Genomic DNA, 23,239 nt, shown 5'->3' with positions numbered 1-23,239 from the left:
GAACACCCAGATGCTCCCTGTGGCGGCTCTATAGAAGGTCACCAGCAGCCTCTCTTCCAGGTGGTTCTTCCTCAGCACTCTCAGGGAGGGAGACACTGCCGAGTCTTCCTTACCACCACTGTGATCTGCCATCAAAATGTTGAACTGAGGCAACATGCTATGAGATTATGATGGCACTGTTTTTTTTAGCATGGCCAGTAACCGATGAAAATATACAATACAGAGACAACTGCTGGACAAAAATGGCGGAGGCGGGCGATAGTTGTCACAACTCTCTCACTATAGCAGAGGCTAGATGTGTTCAGACTAGAGGAAGGCCTGGAAAAGCACTGCTGGAGCTTTGCTGGTCAAATAAACCAGAGAAAAGTTGAACTCTTACGACCTGAGAGAGAGAGAGAGAGAGAGAGAGAGAGAGAGAGAGAGAGAGAGAGAGAGAGAGAGAGAGAGAGAGAGAGTGATGTTACTGCAGAGTGACAGAGGTCTACTGTATTCCAGTCAGCTAACATCTGACTGAACAAACCTTCTCTACTTTTATTGACAGGAGTGAGTTAGAAGAGATGGCCAGACATCAGCAAGAAGAAAAAAGGAGATAAGAAGAAATGACAGCACTGAGGCAACGGCACTGAGGACTCAGCGTGTTGGCTTCCGAGCAGCGAGGCGGTGGCTGAAAGTCAGCAAGACAGCAGCACGGCTACACTGGTAGTGAACCCCGGGCACCAGAGATCAGAGTCATGGTCCCATGGGTACCGGTGCTGTCAGCCCCGACATGGCCTCAACTCTGCACCGCAAACCTCACCCACACTTCCAGGTCACAGAAGTGGACAAGATCATCACTGACCTGAGCGAGGACATCCGCCTGCAGACAGAAACTCAGGGAGAAAGACGATCTGTTGGGTATGACCCAGGCGGCAGCCCATGAGCAATCTCTTTGTGGCCACTGCTGGAGCCGCTGCTGCCACAGCACCTGGGCTCCCTCCTGCTCCACACTAGACCACCAGCACTCACGGGCAGAAATGTTGGTGCGGGGCAATGACAGGCCTAAGACCACCGTGGCTACACCTCCAATACCAAATCTCTAACTGTTTACTTGCCCTGACACAGCACGACAGCAAGGTGGTGAAGGTCCTTGGTCCACTGCGGTTTCTGCTGCTCCCACATCCTCCGGCAGGTCCATGGCTCACTGCCACGATGACCCGGAAGCTTTTGCTGCCAGACACCGCGACGGTCCTCTGTCCTGCTGGGTCCCAACTTCGTCACTCCGCCATGGCCTCGGAGATAGATCACTCCACTGCAGTCCTGGAGGCGGACCATTCCTCGTCAGTCTTGGAGCGGCAGCAACCATCCCGGGCTGATCCAGGAGCCACTGCCATCCCGGAGAGAACTAGGACCACCGTCCCAGTGAGAACCGGGACCACCCTGCCCTGGACACCCATGTCACTGACTGACCCCCACCTAGTCCCCTCTTCTGTCCTATGTTGCTTCTGCTTGGGGACAGTAGCATCAGGAATATTTGCTTTTTTTAACGCCATAATATGGTGTATTCCTGGTGCTACTGTCCCCACAATTCTCCACAGACTCCTGGAGCTCCTGCAATCCGCTGGATGATCGTCCACGTCGGGACTAACAACATGGCCTGGTGACAGTCAGAGGTTACGGACCAGGATTTTAACCTGTTGGAGAGCTGTGGGAGGTCGGGTTTTATCAGTGGACCTTTACTGACCTTCTCACGGAGAGCTGAGCTTCTCCAGACTGCTCAGCCTCAACATCTGACTCCAGCACTCCTGCACAGCTCCCAACTTTTATTTCACAGGCAATTTTAACTTTTTTTGGAACCGCCCAGCTTTTTATCGACAGGATGGACTCCACCTGAGTCACTGGGCAGCTCCATTTCAGCAGGTAACATTCAGCACAAAGTCCACAGATCCCCTGCTGATTCATTACCTGGAAGTGGAGGAATGTGCTATATCAATAAAAGTGACTTGACTTGACTTGACTTCTGTTAAAATGTAGCTGATACAAGTAAAAAGTACTCAGAAAAAGAAATACTCAGTAAAGTACAGATACCAAAAAAATGTACTTCGTTACTTGTATGCCGTTATTTCCCATCTCTGGCGCTGAGTTGAAGCTCTGGCCCAGACTGAGCTCTTTCCTCTGCAACTCCTGTGGTTAGTTTGAAAGTTTGTTTGCTCGTCCAACCCTTTGATTATAAGCATAATTATAAACCCCATGTTATAAACGTATGCAAGAGGTTTGTTTTGAAAAGTGTCCTGAAGAACTTTACTCTCAACATGCTAAGACCAACATTTTGAGGCTGTTTGGCCTCATTTTAGTAGAACCTCAGCTAAAGTTCATCATCAGTAATAGACTTATCGTCCCTGGGGACCTGTTGCTTTTGATTAAAAAGAAATGCGAGTTTTATTGAAAGATGTGAATAGGGACGAATTTTCGATTTTTTAATTTGAACTGTAATGAAGAAGAATGCATCAAATATGGTTTAACTCATTAAGGAAACAATTTATTTTAAGATAGCTTTAAAGGCGCCAGACCTGTTGGCATTGGCGGATGTGCTGTCCCACCAAGGAGACAGCAATCTCCCTCTCCATGTCAACTGGGATGCCAAGGAGCCTGATGACATGGAGCGTGAGGACGTAAGCTGTCTTGCAAGCCGAAAGAACACTCGGTACAGGAACGAACGTAAGCCTTGACAGGGCTTGAAGACCTCCGGCACAGTGCCGGAAATCCGGCGTGGAGATATTTTGGGTTTTTTTTTCTTCTCTGTAAGCAGTCATTAAGTGACCGTTCTAACTACCAGTGGTGCTCAATGTTCAGGAGTTTTAGCCAATCAGAGCGAGCTGGGCGGGCCTTAAGTGTTTCACACTTTGGACAAAGCATCTGATTGGTTTCTAGCCGTGCGCTGATCACTTCAGTGTCTTCTCTCAGCGGCGAGAGTGGAGCGGCCTCAGCTGAATTCGCTGAATTCTCACCACGTGACCGCTCGCCGCTTCCTGGCTGCTCGAAAACCATATATTTTCTCTGTAAAACGGCCGCCCTCGCCGCGCTACTCGCTGCCGGGCGCGACTCTTTCGCTGGAAACGCTCGCCGCCAGCCGTCCCCCGCCACTCAAGATGAGCGACAATTGCGTCATTACATTGACTTTGTATGTAATCTCATTGCACGAAAATTCGCGTCGCGAAACATACTGGAGCTTGTTTGAGCTCCGTGGAGAACAGAGGCAAACCGCCAGATCAGAGCGCAGCCCGGGGAGGCGCTCAGAAACAGATCAGAAGTGTCTGAGCTCTGTGGCGAACCGAGTCAGGCGGAGAGTTTGGAGTTCATGTCCTGACAGTCCTGGACTGAGGTTGTTATGGCTTTGGAAAAGAAAAAAGAAAAAAAACTCCCTATCGTCTCATTGGTTCCTCTTATCGACAGGTCGGATAACTTCCCAAAAATGTTGGAAAACACAAAACAATAACAAAAAGTTGTTTCAGTTCAGTTTCAGTTTATTTTTATTTTTGAAAAGGGTCAGTGTACATGTAAACATTATCCTTCAGAAAAAGGGAAAGATGCCTGTACCAGGTTGTAGCATACTTTTGATTTGATTTATTAATTTCATTCATTGAAATAAAAAAAAGGTGAATGCAACATACTTGCATCCACATACTTCAGCACAGATCTGATGAATAAAAAGGTACAGAAAGAAGCAAAAGCTTATAATATCTGCCCCTTATCAATTCAGAATCCTTTACACTTCCCGTGTGCGCGCATACTGCTAATTTCCGCCTGCTGTCCCTTCAGTAGGTTGATGTATTAAAATAATAAACAGTAAAAACAAATGAAATGAACAATGAGACGTCAGTTTCTAACAGTAAAAAGATAGTGACAGTGAGGCCAGTGAAATTAAAATGGATAGCTTTAAGAGTAGACAGAGCAGAGTTGTCTGCAAACACAGGCGCACGCGCCCTGAGAGTATAAAGTACCCCCCACACACCCATACAATATTCAATAAAATACCCCCCCTCCCTATCCCACCCTTACCAAACCATGTGTGCAAACTTGAGTTGATAGGATCCATTTCTTTACCAAACAGGAGAAAGACTTCAGGTTTGTGAGGCTGTTTTTTCTGTTGGGAGGTTATTCCACTGATCTGTGGCTACACAAGAGAAAGATGATTTAGCAAATGTAGTTTTTTGTCGTGGGATACAACATTCTTCCCTCGACACTGACCTAGTGGTCCGTGTTGATGTCTCAGAGCACAGAGAAATAAATTGTTTCAGTGGTGGAGATGCGTCATTATGTATGATCTTAAAAAGCAGGCAGAGATTAACATGCATGATTATATCTCAAGACTCAACATGTTATATTTCTGAAGGCCACCTGGAGTAGCCCCCCCTCCCCCCTCCTCCCCCCCCAAAAAATTTTCAGGCATGCGATCTTTTCCTGCTTCAAGCCCTGCCTTGATGTCCCTCCACATACCAGGCCACCAAAATCCACGCTGCAGGTGGAACAACACTCTCCTGACCTCGGGATGACAGGTGAGTTTGGATAAGTGAAGCCTGTGTAACACCTCACCGGGGACCTTGGACCTTGGTATGTCCTGTCGGCTGGGCCTCAAATGTCACACTGTTTGTGCTGCTAATCTGCAGTAGCTCGTGGGAGTGTGTCTGCTATTTGAAGCTCTTTACCTGGTGTGTAGATAACAATAAGATTGCAGCGCGGCAGCTGAAGTAACATCGGCTGTAGTCTGGATGGTGCAGTTCCCAGTGGTTTTCTCTGGATTGTTCAATGACTGAAAACACTATCGCCAGGAGCTCCTTCTCTATCTGTGCATAATTTTTCTGTTAACGTAGTTTGATGAGAAATAGATAATTTACACTGAAGTATTCCTGCTTGCAAGACTTAGTACATAACTTAGAACATACTGCATATTCCACATGTAAGCAGCATTTGTACAAGAAAAAAAAAAACTCTCCTAATGGAGTGTAATGAAGTCAGCAGCATAAATACACAATGGAAATCAGCAGGTCGTGGCACTTAAACACTGGACATTGCGTTTGAGGTCCCACTTGAATACATTTAGCTTCCAGTCAGAAAAACTACAAAAATATTTTGTAACTATGTTCATACAGGTTTTTTTTCTGTACAGTAATAAACACAAATAAGAGCTATCAGAAAACAAGAACAGCAAAAACACTGCTTCATGTTCAGCAGAATTTACACTATTTACACTGATGTCACATTTTCAACTCTTTATTTTTCAGGTTTTATCGATCAGACTTGTTCAGCAAACCAAACAGAGATGTACAGAAGCTGAGAAGCAACACCACTGTCTTTCATTGTTTCTTTGTCCCATTTTGATATCCATTAAATGAAGTGAACAGTCTTGGGAGTTTCTGGAAGGAAAACTGACAACAGGTAAAACAGTGTGCTGCGTTCCTGGACTGAGTCCTCTAAACAGGGTTAGCTTGGTACTGCTCACTCCGGAAGCTTCTCCTGGCTCCTCCCTGGACAGTATTTAAAAACTTTCCCTTTTTGGCGTGGTGTCGACGGTTCACATCTGGACTTCGATAAATCTAGAAGATGGAAGGGAGAAGGTTCACAACTAGACTGAATCTGCACTAATTTAAGAGAATAAAAACTTAAAACAGTTCATTATATCCATCAGAACGTATAAACACACATACTAACATTTAAGTCAGGGAGGATATGTTTGCTTTGTTTAATTTTGGAATTTAAACTGAGCAATAGTTTGAAAATGCACTGTACACGCAATAATAATAATCTGTCACCACCTGACTATAGTTTAACATTTAAACGTTTTCCCAAGTGCTTACATTTAGGCAAACATGAATATCTATTTGAAGAAGTCTAAACGATAGCTGTTAAATGGAATGACAGAAAAATGTCAATTTCGGTAATTGTCCTTTTTAATATGTAACCTGGTAAATTATGCAGAAACAATTTCCATACCATGAGGCCCAGCTCTACCGGAGGCTCAGGCACTGTCCTCTACCTCTCCTGTCTCTTTGACAGCTCTTGGTGGTGCTCTCCTTCCTCCACATGTTCTCCATCCTGCCGGCCAAGGTAATCTTAGCCAGATTTTCTTTGGTCGTCTCTCTCTTCCACCAGCTTGTCTTTATCTTCACCCTCTACTTCCACCTCATGGTTGCCTCTCTCTCTCGCACCTTCCACCTTGTCTTCATCCCCTCTCTCTTCTTCAACCTCATGTCATTCTTCATTTTGTATTTCTCTGACCTTGAAAAAATTGTAGGGTCCCTTTTCTCTTCATTTCTGTAAGATTTTTCGGGAACACTTTACTTGAAGCCCCACATTAAAAGTACATTTATAAAGCATTATAATGCCATTATAACACGTGTAGCTATAGTTATAAACACTCATAGATGATCACAATGCCAGGACCGAACCCCAACCCTAACCCTATAAAGCATCATGTATGAGTATTTATAACTACTTATAATGTGTTATACCGGGTGCTTAAAGTAAAGTGTTACTGATTTTTCAAAGTAAATCTACAGGGTTGCCCTTTACAGAAACTGAATCAATATTCAGTGTGTTGATAAGCTGTGGATCTCTGTGTTTTTATGGGGCTGGTTTCGGTTCGATTCGGTGGGTTTTCAGCAGAAACACGTCCTCTTTGGACTCAGATTTTTCCTCCTGTGCTCGTCTTTTCAGCCTGAAGCAGAGCTCACACTCTCACACACACCCAGCCCCGTTATTCGGGTGAGCAGCAGCAAATTGAGTCCGGACCCGGACGGATTATGAAGAACACGTCGGCGCGCCTCAAACACTAGATGGTGGTTTTTACCTCTTTCCTCGTTCCTTCCTCCTTGACTCCCGATTGGCTCTCTCTCGCTGCGCGCCCATGTGTTCCTGTCTCTGCCATCAAAGAGGTCTCGTGCTGCATTCACTGTCGTCGGACATCGGACCTTCACCCTCAAACTGTTAGATTTTTCAGTTCATTACTGCCAGTTGGGGTGGCAGTTGGGGTGGCGGGTTCATTTTAGGGTGGCATTTGCCACCCGATGCCACCCTGGTAGATCCGCCCATGTAGCCAGCCTCAACCAGCTCTCCAGTCCGCTTCTGTGATCCACCTTGACCGCCCGCCGCTCTGCCTGTCTCCTGGAAACCTCCCTTCCCTCCGCTGCTCTGCTTGGAGCTCAGTAAAGCTCTCCATTGGAATTCTACGGTTGGAGTGAAACTGCTGCCCTCAAGAACTTTGTTCTAATAAACGCCATCCTGACCTGCACGTCTGAATGCGCTCACTTTCCTGCACTTGAGCCTCAGATCCACGCCACGTAACATCCTCTACTAAGGCCTTGATCCTGGTTGTGTTGAAGCCCCGGACTTTGTCGTCCACATCTCCCCGGAGCTCTTTAATTCTTTACTTGGTATAAAAAAAATGCCAAACAACTGACTTGAGATTAATATTGTTTATTTCAGAATAGCCAGCTGGAATATTCAGTGTGCTGAAACGAGTGGGGATAAACACACACTGTCTTTCTCCTCACAAGATCACATCTTCATTGCAGTTGGCGAGCATAACAGTTTATGTAAACGAAAATAAAAAAGGCGTCCCTCACTGATCTTGGCTCGTCTACGTCGTACTGATGAAAACCCTTTCCTGGAGGAGCTTGGAACCCTCATACCACAGATCACAACTCCAGTAAATTGCACATTGTTAATATGGATTTCTATGTATTATTCACACTATGCACACACATATATATATATATATATATATATATATATATATATATATATATATATATATATATATATACATATACATATATATATATATATATCAAACTACAGAAATTTCCAAAAAAATGTCCACAACTAATCCATCTAAATGTAATCCTAATTTTGGAGAAAAAAAATCTTTGTACTGGCTGTCTGTTCAGTTGATTCTGTGTTGTGAATGTAAGTCAATCTATAAATCAATCAGTAAATAAATAAATGTATTTTTAACTTGAATCTTCATCATCCTTAAAACAATTGCCTTCATTCTGGAGTATATACGTGTGAACGCAGGAATATATATGGCTATGTATAAGCAGTAGCAACGGAAATGTTTTAATCAAATTGGGGGAGTGATCTTCATCAGACGACCTCATCCTACTTGTCTTGCTGCATCCATGGATATACAAGTGCACCTGGTCCATCCTTGTCCACGTAGCGGCCTTCTTCAGTATCAGAACCCCCGGGCTCAGAGGGAGATACCAGCGGGGCAATTTCAGTCATTTGGTCCTTTGGTGGTGGGTCTAGAGCATCTGATTTGTCAGGTGGTGGTGGGTCTAGATCAGGGGTCTCCAACCCTGCTCCTGGAGAGCCCCTATCCAGCATCTTTTAGTTCTCTCCCTGCTTCAACACACCTGAATCTAATCATTCTCTAATCACCAAGCATAGAGCACAGCCCAGTAATGAGCCTTTTGATGCCAGCAGGTGTGTAGAAACAAGGAAAGAAGGAAAACCTGATGGATAGGGGCTCTCCAGGAACAGGGTTGGAGACCCCTGGTCTAGATCATCTGATTTGTCAGGTGGTGGTGGGTCAAGAACATCTAAATTGTCAGGCGGTGTTGGGTCGAGAGCATCTGATTTGTCAGGTGGTGGTGGGTCCAGAGCATCTGATTTGTCAGGCGGCGGCGGGTCCAGAGCATCTGATTTGCCCGTGTTGAGGAAGACATCCAGGTTGTGCTTGGAGACCAGCTCTGGGAGTCTGGACATCTGGAAGTCGTCTGATTGGACCTTGAGGAGTCCAGTACTCAACTCTCTTTCTGTAATCGCAGCTCTCTGTTCCTGTTCACCTGAACTCCAGCATGAACTCAGATACGGAATTAAAGCAAATATCATTTTTAAAGCAAAGATCACAATTAAAGCGATGACCATAATTAAACCCATGATCAGGAAATCCATGATTCTCATTCGCCTCTCCTTCCATTTCTTCTCTTTCATTTTCCTTCTGACAGTAGCTCAGTTGGAAGAGCGGGTCGTCTCATAACCGGAATGTTGGCGGTTCAATCCCTGCTCCCGCAGGCGTAAAACTGTCATTGTGTCCTTGGGCAAGACACTTCACCCACCTTACCTAAGTGTGAAAGTAGTGCAAAAGTGAATGGTTGGTGGTGGTTGGAGGGGCCGATGGCACAGATTGGCAGCCTTGCTTCTGTCAGTTTGCCCCAGGGCAGCTGTGGCTACAATAGTAGCTTACCACCACCCAGTATGGAGTGAATGCGTTAATGTGGTATTTCAGTGTGAAGCGCTTTGGGCCTTGTCATGCAGGGTAAAAAGTGTTATACAAGTGTAGTCCATTTACCATTTCTTCCTTTCTTCTTCCCTCTTTCTTTCTTCTTGCATCCTTCTCTCCTCTTGCATCATCTCTTCTTGCCTTCTCTTTTCTTCTTTCCTTTGCCTTTCTTCTTCCGTGTTTCTTTTTCCCTCTTGCTCTTGTTCCTGTCAATAAAAGTAGAGAAGGTTTGTTCAGTCAGATGTCAGCTGACTGGAATACAGTAGACCTCTGTAACTCTGCTGTAACATCTCTCTCTCTCTCTCTCTCTCTCTCTCTCTTTCTCTCTCTCTCGTGGTGCATGCTGGGAGAGGGCGGTGGCTGGAGTGTGTGAGAGCGTGGTGTGTGTGGTGTGGCTTTTTTGCTTGTTTTTTCTGTTTGTTTAAATTGTTAAAGTTCACTTTCACTGTAGTTCATTAATCACAGAGCACGTTTTTTTTTTTTTTTTTTATCATTTTTGGGTTACTTGGTGGGTTTTGCGGTCTGTTTGGGGGTCTGGCTGCAGCCATGACCAACCTCAGACAGCTCACCCGCAAACACGGGGTCCGGGTTGTAGCCCAGTTCCCCTGCAGCGTGGAGGACGTGGCCCTGGCTGTGAGGGAGAAGGTGGGCTACGATAATGCGAAGTCGGTCGAGAGGATGAACAGCGTCGTGGTGATTTTCTTGGACCAGGTGGAGCAGGCCAATGCTGTGGTGGAGTTGGGCATTACTGTCATGGACAGGTTCGTCCCGGTCCAGCCGCTGTCTCAGCCGGCTGTCCGGGTCATCCTGTCCAACGTCCCTCCCTTTGTACCAGACGAGCTTCTGACCCGCGAGCTGTCCAGATTTGAAAAAATGGTGTCCTCCGTGAAGGACATCCTGCCTGGATGTCCTGGCAGCAGTAAGACACTCTTTTCCATATTCAACAGCATTACTCAACCCCCTGACTCTGTACCCCTGCCCCCCCAACCTGTACTCTGCAGAGTCTTGAGACTCTCTCCTCAAGTTTTTTAATGACAAGGTCATCAAAATCCACCAACTCCTCGGCTCCACTACCTCACCTCTCACCTCCTCTGAACCTCTCCCACAATCTCATCTACTTTCCACCTTTGAACTCCCTCCTCCCTCTGATATTTCTGACCTCATCACCAATACCCCTTTCAAACTGCAACTAGCGGGTCGACCCGTGTTTTCGACCCGCTAATAATCGCCTTTTGTGTCCTTTCACACTGCATGCAGACCCGCGTCTAACCACCTGCTGGTGAGCCGCATCGCTGCGCCTCCCCGCATTGATAGTGTCCGCGTTGATGACATCATCAGCACGACGGAGCAAAGCGAAAGTAAACAATGCAGTGGAACACAGTCCCCGTTACCTGTAGACCAATCTCCTCTTCCCCACGGATCCAGAGGAGCTCTCTGGTCTCGCTATCTTGCCAATACTGGGTCATCTTGACGAAGGAAATCTCACGCTGTGTCCAGAAACAACAACTAGCGTGCTAATGTAGCCACGCTGCGTCGACGTCATCACGTAAGTTACCGCGTCAACTCGCATCTGCCTTTCACACTCCCTTTCGCCCATCCACTCAAAAGCCGATAGTAGCGACCCGCTAAAAACCCGCGTCAATTGCAGGGTTGAAAAATCCAGGTCTAATGCTGAGTGAACACTTTCACACTGCCATGAGGACCCGGGTAATTTGCAGGTTTAAACAGGTTTTTTGGCCAATGTGAAAGGGGTACAAGTCCAAGCCTTCAACCTGTCAGCTGGACCCCCTCCCCACAGTCCTGGTCAGATCCTGCCTCCCCTCTCTACTCCCCCTCATATCAACCATCATTCACTCCTCGTTGTCTTCTGGAACTGTTCCCGCTCTTTTTAAATCTGCAGCTGTCAGTCCTATCCTGAATAAACCTGGTTCAGATCCCAACAACTTCAATAAGCTCCGCCCCATTTCTCACCTTCCCTTTATCTCCAAAATCCTGGAGAAAATTGTCTCCTCTCAACTCCACTCCCATCTCACCCTCAAAAGTCTTTATGAAAGTTTCCAGTCCGGTTTCCGTCCCCGTCACAGCACTGAATCAGCACTAATTAAGATCACAGACAACCTTCTCATGGCAGCTGACTCCGGTTTGGTCTTCATCCTCATCCTCCTCGATCTGAGTGCCTTCGACACTGTTTCTCACTCCATCCTGCTCAATAGACTCTCCTCCATCGGCATCACTCACACCCCCCTTCACTGGTTTCACTCCTCCCTCACTGGAGCTCTCATTTCATCCAGCTTGTCCTTCACCTCTCAGCCCTCCCCTGTTACTTCTGGCGTGGCCCAGGGCTCCGTCCTGGGGCCCCTCCTCTTCAACATACACCTCCTTCCCCTTGGGAACATTTTCCGGAAATTTGGTATTCATTTCCATTGCTATGCGGATGACACCCAGCTCTACCTCTCCAGTAAACCAAACTCCACTCTCCCATAGGGATGGGAATCGAGACCCGGTTCTTTTGTAGAACCGGTTCCTCATGTCTCGATTCCAAGGAATTGTTTGGCTGTCTCCTTAACGATTCCGCTTATTGGTTCTGCTGTGTGCGAGAGGATTTACCATGTGTGAAGCGCATGGACTCACTGTCTCTGCCGCCGCTACAGAGCCGCGAAACCATCAGCAAGGATCACATGTTTCCTCACTCTGCTGGAGCCCGGCTGCTTCAATGTAAACAGACTCAAGTTGGGTGCCAGATGTAAAGTAGATACGTTTTCCAAAATCATTGATTTCAAAATAAAATCTGTGTCGTGTTTTAGCCTTAACATTGTTTTTTGTAATTCTTCTGGTAGAATATATAACAAATATTGCGATCTAATCATTATATGCATTAGAAGAATGAACGATGTTGTATTCATTGTAGGAAAGTCAAAGACACCAAAATAGCAAAACAAAGCTCCATGACCGGAGGGGCTGTGTTGCCAGATTGGACAGGTTTCTGCACAATCAAGCTTCTTTTGAACCCGAGGTGGGTTGATGGAATGGTTATGTGTTGGTGACATGTTTTTCTAAATGCAAATCCGTTTTTCATGGTTTTAACATGCATTTTCTACAGAGATGGAGGTTTGGATTGATTTCTATTGTTGGATGGTTTTAACATATTTGGGGCAGATCTGGCAAGCTCCGTCAGCTGACAGCAGACACACCAAGACTGTGTGAGTGACAGTGCTGCGGAACTGGACCAGACACGCATGGGCATCCAGTGTGAGGCTGGACTCATTTGGTTTTGAGCTTTCCAACCTGGCGTCAGGAAGAAGCTCCAGAGTTTGGCTGCATTTCACACGAAAATATTAAACTGGGGCTACTTACAGCTTGCAAAGTTTTCATTCCATGGATATTTTTTTCTTCTGTTCAGGATGAAGATATTAAAGAGTTAATGCAAAGACCCCATTTGTATTGTTTCATTACTCACTCAATGAGCATCGATAAGAGAATTGATAAGGAATCGCAATAAGCAGTATTGATAATGGATTCAGAATCGCTAAATTCTTAACAATTCCCATCCCTAGCTTCTACTCCTCCCTGTACGGGAGTGAGTTCAAGGAGAAGCAGGAGCTCCTGGAGGGGTTCATGAGGGGACTGCCTGTCTTCGAGGAGACCAACGAACAACTGGAGGCCTGCCTAAACATGCAAGGGCTGCAGGCAGGTCGCCTGGGATCGACGGACTCACCGCCGAGTTCTCCAAGGTCACCACAGCGGCGACTGTGTTCGCCACAGCGGTCCCTGCGGTCGCCACAGCGGTGACTTCGTTCGCCGCAGCGGTCCCTGCGGTCGCCACAGCGGTGACTTCGTTCGCCGCAGCGGTCCCTGCGGTCGCCACAGCGGTGACTTCGTTCGCCGCAGCGGTCCCTGCGGTTGCCACAGCGGTGACTTCGTTCGCCGCAGCGGTCCCTGCGGTCACCACAGTGGCAACTGTGTCTGTGTTCGCCGCAGCGGCTACTGTGTCTCTGTTCGCCACAGTGGTGACTGTGCTCGCCACAGCGGAGACTGTGCTCGCCACAGCGGAGACTGTGCTCGCCACAGCGGAGACTGCGCTCGCCACAGCGGAGACTGCGCTCGCCACAGCGGCGACTGTGTTCGGCGCAGCGGCGACTTTGTTCACCACAGCGGCGACTGTGTTCGCCGCAGCGGCGACTGTGTTTGCCGCAGTGGAGACTTTGTTCGCCGCAGCAGCGACTGTGTCCGCCGCAGCGGTGACTTTGTTCGCCGCAGCGGTGACTGTGTTCGCCTCAGCGGCGACTGTGTTCGCCGCAGCGGTGACTGTGTTCGCCGCAGAGGTGACTGTGTTCGCCGCAGCGGTGACTGTGTTCGCCGCAGAGGTGACTGTGTTCGCCGCAGTGACAACTTTGTTCGCCGCAGCGGTGACTGTGTTCGCCGCAGCGGTGACTGTGTTCGCCTCAGCAGTGCCTGTGTTCACCGCAGCAGCGACTGTGTTCACCGCAGCAGCGATTGTGTTCACCGCAGCGGTGACTGTGTTCGCCTCAGCGGTGACTGTGTTCGCCACAGTGCTGACTTTGTTCGCCGCAGCAGCGACTGTGTTCGCTGCAGTGGAGACTGTGTTCGCTGCAGAGCTGACTTTGTTCGCCGCAGTGGTGACTGTGTTCGCCGCAGTGGTGACTGTGTCTGTGTTCGCCACAGCGGCGATTGTGTTCGCTGCAGTGGTGACTGTGTTCGCCGCAGTGGTGACTGTATTTGCCAAAGCGGCGACTGTGTCCGCCGCAGTGGTGACTGTGTTTGCCAAAGTGGCGACTGTGGTCGCCGCAGAGGTGACTGTGTTCGGCGCAGTGGTGACTTTGTTTGCCGCAGCGGTGAATTTGTTCGCCGCAGCGGTGACTTTGTTCACCGCAGCGGTGCCTGTGTTCGCCTCAGCGGTGACTGTGTTCGCCACAGTGCTGACTTTGTTCGCCGCAGCAGCAACTGTGTTCGCTGCAGTGGAGACTGTGTTCGCTGCAGAGCTGACTTTGTTCGCCGCAGTGGTGGCTGTGTCTGTGTTCGCCACAGCGGCGATTGTGTTCGCTGCAGTGGTGACTGTGTTCGCCGCAGTGGTGACTGTATTTGCCAAAGCGGCGACTGTGTCCGCCGCAGTGGTGACTGTGTTTGCCAAAGTGGCGACTGTGGTCGCCGCAGAGGTGACTGTGTTCGGCGCAGTGGTGACTTTGTTTGCCGCAGCGGTGAATTTGTTCGCCGCAGCGGTGACTTTGTTCACCGCAGCGGTGACTGTGTTCGCCTCAGCGGTGACTGTGTTCGCCACAGTGCTGACTTTGTTCGCCGCAGCAGCGACTGTGTTCGCTGCAGTGGAGACTGTGTTCGCTGCAGAGGTGACTGTGTTCGCCGCAGTGGCGACTGTGTCTGTGTTCGCCACAGCGGCGATTGTGTTCGCTGCAGTGGTGACTGTGTTCGCCGCAGTGGTGACTGTATTTGCCAAAGCGGCGACTGTGTCCGCCGCAGTGGTGACTGTGTTTGCCAAAGTGGCGACTGTGGTGGCCGCAGAGGTGACTGTGTTCGGCGCAGTGGTGACTTTGTTTGCCGCAGCGGTGAATTTGTTCGCCGCAGTGGTGACTTTGTTTGCCGCAGCGCTGACTGTGTTCGCCTCAGCAGTGACTTTGTTCGCCGCAGTTTTGACTGTGTTCGCCGCAGCGATGACTTTATTCGCCGCCGTGGTGACTGTGGTCGCCGCAGGGGCGACTTTGTTCACCACATCGGCGACTGTGGTCACCGCAGTGGTGACGTTGTTCGCCGCAGCGGTGACTGTGTTTGCCCCAGCGGCGACTGTGTTCGCCACAGCGGAGACTTTGTTCGCCGCAGCGGAGACTTTGCTCGCCGCAGAGGTGACTTTGTTTGCCGCAGTGGTGGTGACTGTGTTCGCCGCAGAGGTGACTTTGTTCGCCGCAGTGGTGAGTTTGGTTGCCACAGCGGTGACTGTGTTCGCCGCAGTGGTGACTTTGTTCGCCGCAGTGGTGACTGTGTTCGCCGCAGTGGTGAGTTTGGTCGCCGCAGTGGTGAGTTTGGTCGCCACAGCGGCGACTGTGTTCGCCGCAGTGGTGACTGTGTCTGTGTTCGCCACAGCAGCGATTGTGTTCGCTGCAGTGGTGACTGTGTTTGCCGCAGCGGTGACTGTGTTTGCCAAAGCGGCAACTGTGTTCGCTGCAATGGTGACTGTGTTCGCCGCAGAGGTGACTGTGTTCGCTGCAGAGGTGACTTTGTTCGTCGCAGGGTTGACTTTGTTCGCCACAGTGGTGACTTTGTTTGCCGCAGTGGTGACTGTGTTCGCCGCAGTTTTGACTGTGTTCGCCACAGCGGTGACTTTGTTTGCCGCAGTGGTGACGGTGTTCGCCACAGTTTTGACTGTGTTCGCCACAGCGGTGACTTCATTCGCCACAGTGGTGACTGTGGTCGCTGCAGGGGCGACTTTGTTCACCACAGCAGCGACTGTGTTTGCCACAGCGGCAACTGTGTTCGCCGCAGCGGAGGCTTTGTTCGCCGCAGCGGTGACTGTGTTCGCCGCAGAGGTGACTGTGTTCGCCGCAGAGGTGACTTTGCTCGCCGCAGCGGTGACTGTGTTCGCCGCAGAGGTGACTTTGCTCGCCGCAGCGGTGACTGTGTTCGCCGCAGAGGTGACTTTGTTCGCCGCAGTGGTGACTGGGTTCGCCGCTGTGGTGACTTTGTTCGCCGCAGTGGTGACTGTGTTCGCCGCAGCAAATGCTGCTGGCTCGGTGCCGGATACTGCCGCCTCGGGGCCAGATGCTGCCATCACAGTGCTCGTCCTTTCTTCTTGCTGACGTCTGGCCATCTCTTCCAACATGTTCCTGTCAATAACAGTAGAGAAGGTTTGTTCAGTCAGAAGTCAGCTGACTGGAATACAGTAGATCTCTGTCACTCTGCTGTAACATCTCTCTCTCTCTCTCTCTCTCTCTCTCTCTCTCTCTCTCTCGATAGCTGGGTTCTCCAGACACAGAAAGTAAATGGGTTGTTAGAGTTCAACTTTTCTCTGGTTAGTATCCCAGCAAAGCTCCAGCAGGCCTTCCTTTAGTCTGCACACATCTAGCCTCTCCTACAGTGAGAGAGTTGGACAATGACTACGATCATCTGCTTCAGGAATTGTTGCCCAGCAGTTGTCTCTGTATTGTATATTTTCATCGGTTGCTGGCCATGATAAAACATCATTGCCATCAAAATGCCGTTGCATGTTGCCTCAGTTCAACATTTTGATGGCACTGAAGTGTTAACTGCTGAAAATTTTAGTTCCATCCGAACGCGCCATGCTGGTAATTTGCATTGTCATAATTCCTCTGCCTCCCAATTGCCTACCATAATGATGCAGTGGCTGAAGGTGTTTCATAGGATTTAAAAAAAAAAAAATTAATTCAAATTTTTTTTTTTTTTTTTTTTTCAATTTTAAACTGTGCCTTTTTGAAGCTGGCAAAAGCCATATTCACGTGTGCAGCAACGAATTGCTTCACATGTCAATCTGGGATTTCACTCAGCAAATCCGTTTGGGGAAGGAGGGACTTGCTGTAGAACTCTTTGCGTTATTTGGACGGAAGGACACAGTGCACCTGCCTAACCATGTTTGGTTTCAGCCAATCACTGCAAAGAAAAAACCTCTTGCTGATCGTGTTTCAAAGACGCAATAGAGGGTTCATCCAAAACAGATTTAATCGCTGTCGGGATATCCATTGTTTTCGCTAACCATGCTAATATTATTAGCAGTCTATCACTTCCTGCTTCCATCACAGCTTGATGTCACGACGCGTGATTGGTCTGACCAAAAAAAAAAAAAAAAAAATCTGAGCGTGATTTGTCCGGCCGAAAAAAGTCTGATCCCGAACACATAAGGCTAGAGCGGTACAAGATGGATTCTTGTAGTGTGAGAACAAATACTGAGAGAATTCAGCTTACCGGCAAGGTTATGCCTTTTTACCAAACTAGTGAATGTGAACAGCTTTCTTGGGGCCTGGGCCCCGGGGCCCACCGGGGTTCCCGGCTGGGGCTTCCCTCTGCCCTCTTCTGGACCGGAGTGTGGGCGTCTACCTGGGAGATTCCATCTCTTCCGGCTGCTAAGATTAACATGAGTTCGGACATTCGGACAGTAAAAGGCTTCAATCATACAATACTGCACACCCCAGCTGACGAACAGGACGAGGGGGAAAAAAAAAAAAAGAAAGAAAAACGGACGGTGAACCCCAGGAAGACAGCTGGCCCAGACAGAGTACCTGACACAATACTCCGAGCGTGTGCTGACCAGCTAACTGGAGTTCTCACTCGCATTTCCAACTCGCCTCTGTCACTGGCCAGCATCCCACTCTGCCTCTAAACCTCCATCATTATCCCATCCCCAAAAAGACAGCAGTGGACAGCCCCAACGACTACAGGCCTCAATAACACCGCCTCGCTGTCCTACACCGGACCTTCCCGAGGAGGCGGTCTATCGTGCCCCCACAGGAGAGCACCGAGCACGGGGGGAGGAGTGTCAACACACCGGGTGAAGCAGCGGGTGGCGGCAGGGGAGAGGGGAGTGAGTCTGGTGGGTGGAGGGACACTGACACTAATGTAAATAACTCTGCGGAGGTGGAGGGAAAAAAGAGAGAAGAAACAGGAAAAAATAGTGGGTGAGAGAGGGGAGGAGAAGCAAGCTGAGGTGGAGGGGTGGATGGAGCATGATCAGGGTGAGACAGTGGTGGAGGAGCAGGTGGAAAAGCTAGGGAGGAGGAAGGAGGAGCAGGCAGGAGCGCCTCATGGGCTGAACAGGTGGAGGAGGCAGAGATGGAGGAGGAAAAAGTGGAACCAATAAAACCAGCAAAAAGAAAGAAAAAAGTAAGAGTTCAGATGCAAAGAAAAGTTGTGTGGAGAGAGCTGGGTTTCACATGATACTGAGTGAGTGTGTGTCAGACAGCAGTGATGTTTCTTTTAACAGTTCACAGAAAAACTGGTCACCAGCACAGGGTGGAGGTGGGGGATCATTTTCCTGATTTTAGTGTTTTTATTTTTTCAGCCAGGCTGCATATGAGTAACAGGCAGGAGTCTGGCCTGACCGATCAGGATTGTTATAGGTTCGAGAAACTGGTGCGGAAAGCAAGAAAACAATTAAATGATGAGGGTGGCAGCCAAGTGGTTTTTAATTTTAATCTAATTTTTAATTTATTTGTTGTTATCCTGGTTTTAGACATCTCATTTATCGTGGATGTTTTCAAGCTGGGTGTTTCAAACTTAAATGGAGCCAGAGATCTGAGAAAGAGACAGTCAGTCTATGAGACAGCCACACTTAAGAAGACAGCCGTCCTGTTTCTTCAGGAGACACGTCGTGATTTTAGCATTGAGGCTGAATGGAGGAAAGAGGGGGGGGCACATCTTGAGCCACCTTACTCCTCTCAGTGGAGGAGTGGGCCTCCTCTTCTCCAGGGCTTTTAACCCCGACTCCCTGGAGGTCCAGCATTGTGTAGAGGGGAGGCTGCTTTTAGTCAAAGCTCAGTTCCACCACGTTTAACTTATATTTATTAACACTTATGCTCCAACAGCCGGTGCAGAGAGGAAGCAGTTTTTCCTCAAACTGTCTGAGGTGGTAAGTGGGTATGGGTTGGGCTAATTGTTTGGAGGGGGGGGGGGGGGGGGGGGGGGGGGATTTTTAACTGCACTGAAGACTCGACTTTAGATCGGGACCATGCAGATCATCCTGAGGCGTGCCAATAAGTTGGGGCTGGATAATGTTCTGTTGTCGACTGATCCCAAATCTCTAAATCTCAAGGGGCTGCCTCCATTTTACCAGAGTTTATTTAAATGCTGGGCTTTATATTTCTTATTTCTGGAGCTGGGGGACCTGTCCAGACCCCTTCCCCAAGGTCCTGCTGAGCCTGGAGCTGGGGGATCTGTCCGGCCTCCTCCTGAAGGTCACACAGCCTGAGAGACTCTCTTTACACAGAGCAGACAACAGGATTTTTTACAGGAACTGTGTGTAGAGCATCCACAAGGGTGGACTGAGCAACAGGCCCCCCACTGTGTGGTCACAGACACTGGGACAGGCTGGACCTGGACCCGGCCCACAGTGGAGGATTTTATACAAGCCCCCCTTGAGAAAACGGACCGGAGACCTCCATCCATCCATCCATCCATCCATCTTCAACCGCTTATCCGGGGCCGGGTCGCGGGGGCAGCAGTCTCAGCAGAGATGCCCAGACTTCCCTGTCCCCAGACACTTCTTCCAGCTCTTCCGGGAGGATCCCAAGGCGTTCCCAGGCCAGCCGAGAGACATTGTCTCTCCAGCGTGTCCTGGGTCTTCCCCGGGGTCTCCTCCCGGTGGGACATGCCCGGAAAACCTCCCCAGGGAGGCGTCCAGGAGGCATCCTGAACAGATGCCCGAGCCACCTCAGCTGGCCCCTCTTGATGTGGAGGAGAAGCGGCTCTACTCCGAGCTCCTCCCTGGTGACTGAGCTCCTCCCCCTGTCTCTAAGGGAGCGCCCAGCCACCCTACGGAGGAAGCTCATTTCGGCCGCTTGTATCCGGGATCTTGTCCTTTCGGTCATGACCCAAAGCTCATGACCATAGGTGAGGGTGGGAACGTAGATTGACCGGTAAATCGAGAGCTTCACCTTTCGGCTCAGCTCCCTCTTCACCACAACGGACCGATACAACAACCGCATCACTGCAGACGCTGCACCGATCCGCCTGTCAATCTCACGCTCCATCCGTCCCTCACTCGTGAACAAGACCCCAAGATACTTAAACTCCTCCACCTGGGCTAGGGTCTCTCCACCTACCTGGAGAGGGCAAGCCACCTTGTTCCGGTTGAGGACCATGGCTTCGGATTTGGAGGTGCTGATCCTCATTCCTGTCGCTTCACACTCGGCTGCGAACCGCCCCAGTGCATGTTGTAGGTCCGGGTTCGATGAAGCCAACAGGACAACATCATCTGCAAAAAGCAGAGATGAAATCCTGTGGTCCCCGAACCGGACCCCCTCCGGCCCCTGGCTGCACCTAGAAATTCTGTCCATAAAAATGATGAACAGAACCGGTGACAAAGGGCAGCCCTGCCGGAGTCCAACATGCACCGGGAACAGGTCCGACTTACTGCCGGCAATGCGGACCACACTCCTGCTCCGGTCATACAGAGAACGGACGGCCCTTAACAGGGGGCCCCGGACTCCGTATTCCCGGAGCACCCCCCACAAGACACCACGAGGGACGCGGTCGAACACCTTCTCCAAATCCACAAAACACATGTGGACTGGTTGGGCAAACTCCCATGACCCCTCGAGCACCCTATGGAGGGTGTAGAGCTGGTCCACTGTTCCACGACCAGGACGAAAACCGCATTGTTCCTCCTGAATCCGAGGTTCGACTATCGGTCGGATCCTCCTCTCCAGTACCCTGGAATAGACTTTCCCGGGGAGGCTGAGGAGTGTGATCCCCCTATAGTTGGAGCACACCCTCCGGTCCCCCTTTTTAAACAGGGGGACCACCACCCCGGTCTGCCAGTCCAGAGGCACCGTCCCCGACTGCCACGCAATGTTGCAGAGACGTGTCAACCAAGACAGCCCCTGCACATCCAGAGACTTGAGGTACTCAGGGCAAATCTCGTCCACCCCCGGTGCCTTGCCACCGAGGAGCTTACCGACCACCTCGGTGACTTCGGCTTGGGTGATGGACGAGTCCACCTCTGAGACCTCAGCCTCTGCTTCCTCCACGGAAGACGTGGCGACGGGATTGAGGAGGTCCTCGAAGTATTTCTTCCACCGTCCTATGATATCCCCAGTTGAGGTCAGCAACTCCCCACCTCAACTGTAAACAGTGTTGGCAGAGACCTGCTTTCCCCTCCTGAGGCGCCGGACAGTTTGCCAGAATTTCTTCGAGGCCAACCAATAGTCTTCCTCCATGGCCTCTCCGAACTCCTCCCAGATCCGAGTTTTTGCCTCCACAACCACTCGGGCTGCAGTTCGCTTGGCCTGCCGGTACCTGTCAGCTGCTTCTGGAGTCCCGTGAGCCAACATGGCTTGGTAGGACTCCTGCTTCAGCTTGACGGCAGCCCTTACTTCCGGTGTCCACCACCGGGTTCGGGGGTTGCCGCCACGACAGGCACCAGAGACCTTACGACCACAGCTCCGGGCAGCTGCTTCGACAATGGAGGTGGAGAACATGGTCCACTCGGACTCAATGTCTCCAACCTCCCTCGGGACATGAGAGAAGCTCTCCAAAAGGTGGGAGTTGAAAACCATGCTGACAGAGGGTTCCACCAGACGTTCCCAGCAGACCCTCACAATACGTTTGGGTCTGCCAAGTCTGTCCGGTTTTACTCCTCCGCCAGCGAATCCAACTCACCACCAGGTGGTGATCGGTCGACAGCTCTGCTCCTCTCTTCACCCGAGTGTCCAACACACGAGGCCGAAGGTCAGATGACACAACAACAAAGTCGATCATCGACCTCCGACCTAGGGTGTCCTGGTGCCAAGTGCACTTATGGACACCCCTGTGCTCGAACATGGTGTTTGTTATGGACAAACTGTGACTAGCACAGAAGTCCAATAACAGAACACCACTCGGGTTCAGATCAGAGAGGACATGCGATCCAGTCACCCCCTTCCAGGTCTCACTGTCGCTGCCCACGTGGGCGTTGAAGTCCCCCAGTAGAACAATGGAGTCCCCAGTCGGAGCACTGTCCAGCACCCCTCCCAGGGACTCCAAGAAGGCCGGCTAATCTGCACTGCTGTTCGGCCCATAAGCCGAAACAACAGTGAGGCACCTATCCCCGACCCGAAGGCGCAGGGATGCGACCCTCTCGTTCACTGGGGTGAACTCCAACACATGGCGGCGGAGCTGCGGGCCTATAAGCAAACCCACACCAGCCCGCCGCCTCTCACCGCGGGCAACGCCAGAGAAGTGGAGAGTCCAGCCCTTCTCGAGAGGTTGGGTTCCAGAGCCCAGGCTATGTGTGGAGGTGAGCCCGACTATATCTAGCCGGTATCTCTCAACCTCCCTTACAAGCTCGGGCTCCTTCCCCCCCAATGATGTGACATTCCATGTCCCTAGAGCTAGTCTCTGTGTCTGAGGATCGGGTCGCCGGGCACCCTGCCGTCGGCTGCCACCCAATCCACAGACCTCCAGTGGAGGAGTTTACACGGTGCCATGGCCTCCAATGCTTTTATCTCCGTCCTGAATCCTGCTGTTTTAAAAATGCCCCTTCTGCCAGCAGAGAGAGACTATTTATCACGTTTTCACTGAGTGCAAGAGGCTCACAGGCTTCTTCACTCTTTTAACGGCGGTTTTTAGTCTTTTTTAGTGCCGCTTTTACTGAGAGAACTTTTATCATGGGAGCTGACTACAAACAAAAAGAAAAAAAAAAACAAGTGGCAGCTCCTCAATTTTATCTCAGGAGAAGCCAAGATGGTGATTTATGTCAGCAGGAGGAACAAGGTGGAGGGCAGAGAAGGACAGGACGTCAGAAGTGTGGCAGGTCAACGTCAAATCCAGACTCTGGCTCGAATACGGTTTTTTTAAACAGAACAATAATTTAAACGCTTTTAAAGAGGTCTGGTGTTTTAAGAACAATCTGTGCTGTATGGACAACAATGAACTTCATTTTGCAGATTTTTTAATTTGGAAGTATGAATGCTTTTTAAGAGTCTGACACACACTGTATCACTGTAAACTGTAAATGAAAGTGTGTTTTAAAAATTAGAAAATCTTGCCTTCTCCTTTCTTCCTCCTTCTTCCTTTCTTCTTCCATCATTCTTTCTTCTTGCAATCTCTTTTCTTGCTCCCTTCTCTTTTCTTCTTGCCTCCTCCTTTCTTCCTCCTTCTTCCTTTCTTCTTGCATCCTCCTCTCCTCTTGCATTCTTTCTTCCTGCCTTCGCCTTTCTACTTCCTTCTTCCTTTCTTCTTTCCTCTTCCTTTCTTCTTGCCTCCTCCTTTCTTCTTTCCTCTTCCTTTCTTCTTGCATCCTCC

General features: G+C 49.9%; 1 protein-coding gene across 1 annotated transcript; it reads right to left on the bottom strand.

Moving 5' to 3' along the window:
• Positions 1-729: 729 nt before the first annotated feature.
• On the bottom strand, positions 730-23,039 carry LOC115386911 (serine-rich adhesin for platelets-like). The gene is made up of 5 exons (XM_030089373.1): positions 22,984-23,039; positions 12,978-16,113; positions 9,404-9,468; positions 839-856; positions 730-778 (listed from the first exon to the last, which is right to left on the bottom strand). Exons 1-5 carry the CDS (start codon positions 23,022-23,024, stop codon positions 730-732), a joined length of 3,309 nt encoding a protein of 1,102 aa, XP_029945233.1. The 5' UTR covers positions 23,025-23,039.
• Between the last annotated feature and the right edge of the window lie 200 nt (positions 23,040-23,239).

Source organism: Salarias fasciatus, chromosome 4, assembly GCF_902148845.1.
Source record: "Salarias fasciatus chromosome 4, fSalaFa1.1, whole genome shotgun sequence".
NCBI lineage: Eukaryota > Metazoa > Chordata > Actinopteri > Blenniiformes > Blenniidae > Salarias > Salarias fasciatus.
The sequence above is the reverse complement of the archived record's forward strand: the minus strand, read 5'-3'. Positions and strand labels throughout refer to the sequence as shown.

Bases quoted from the DNA above. Each gene is read 5' to 3' on its own strand.
- LOC115386911 (XM_030089373.1), bottom strand. From the start codon at position 23,024: ATGATGGAAGAAGAAAGGAAGAAGGAGGAAGAAAGGAGAAG. The intron at 16,114-22,983 runs GCAAGATTTTCT...TGTTATTGACAG, and splicing joins AAGGAGGAAGAAAGGAGAAG to GAACATGTTGGAAGAGATGG. The intron at 9,469-12,977 runs GTGAGTCCGTCG...TTTTATTGACAG, and splicing joins TGACCTTGGAGAACTCGGCG to GAACAAGAGCAAGAGGGAAA.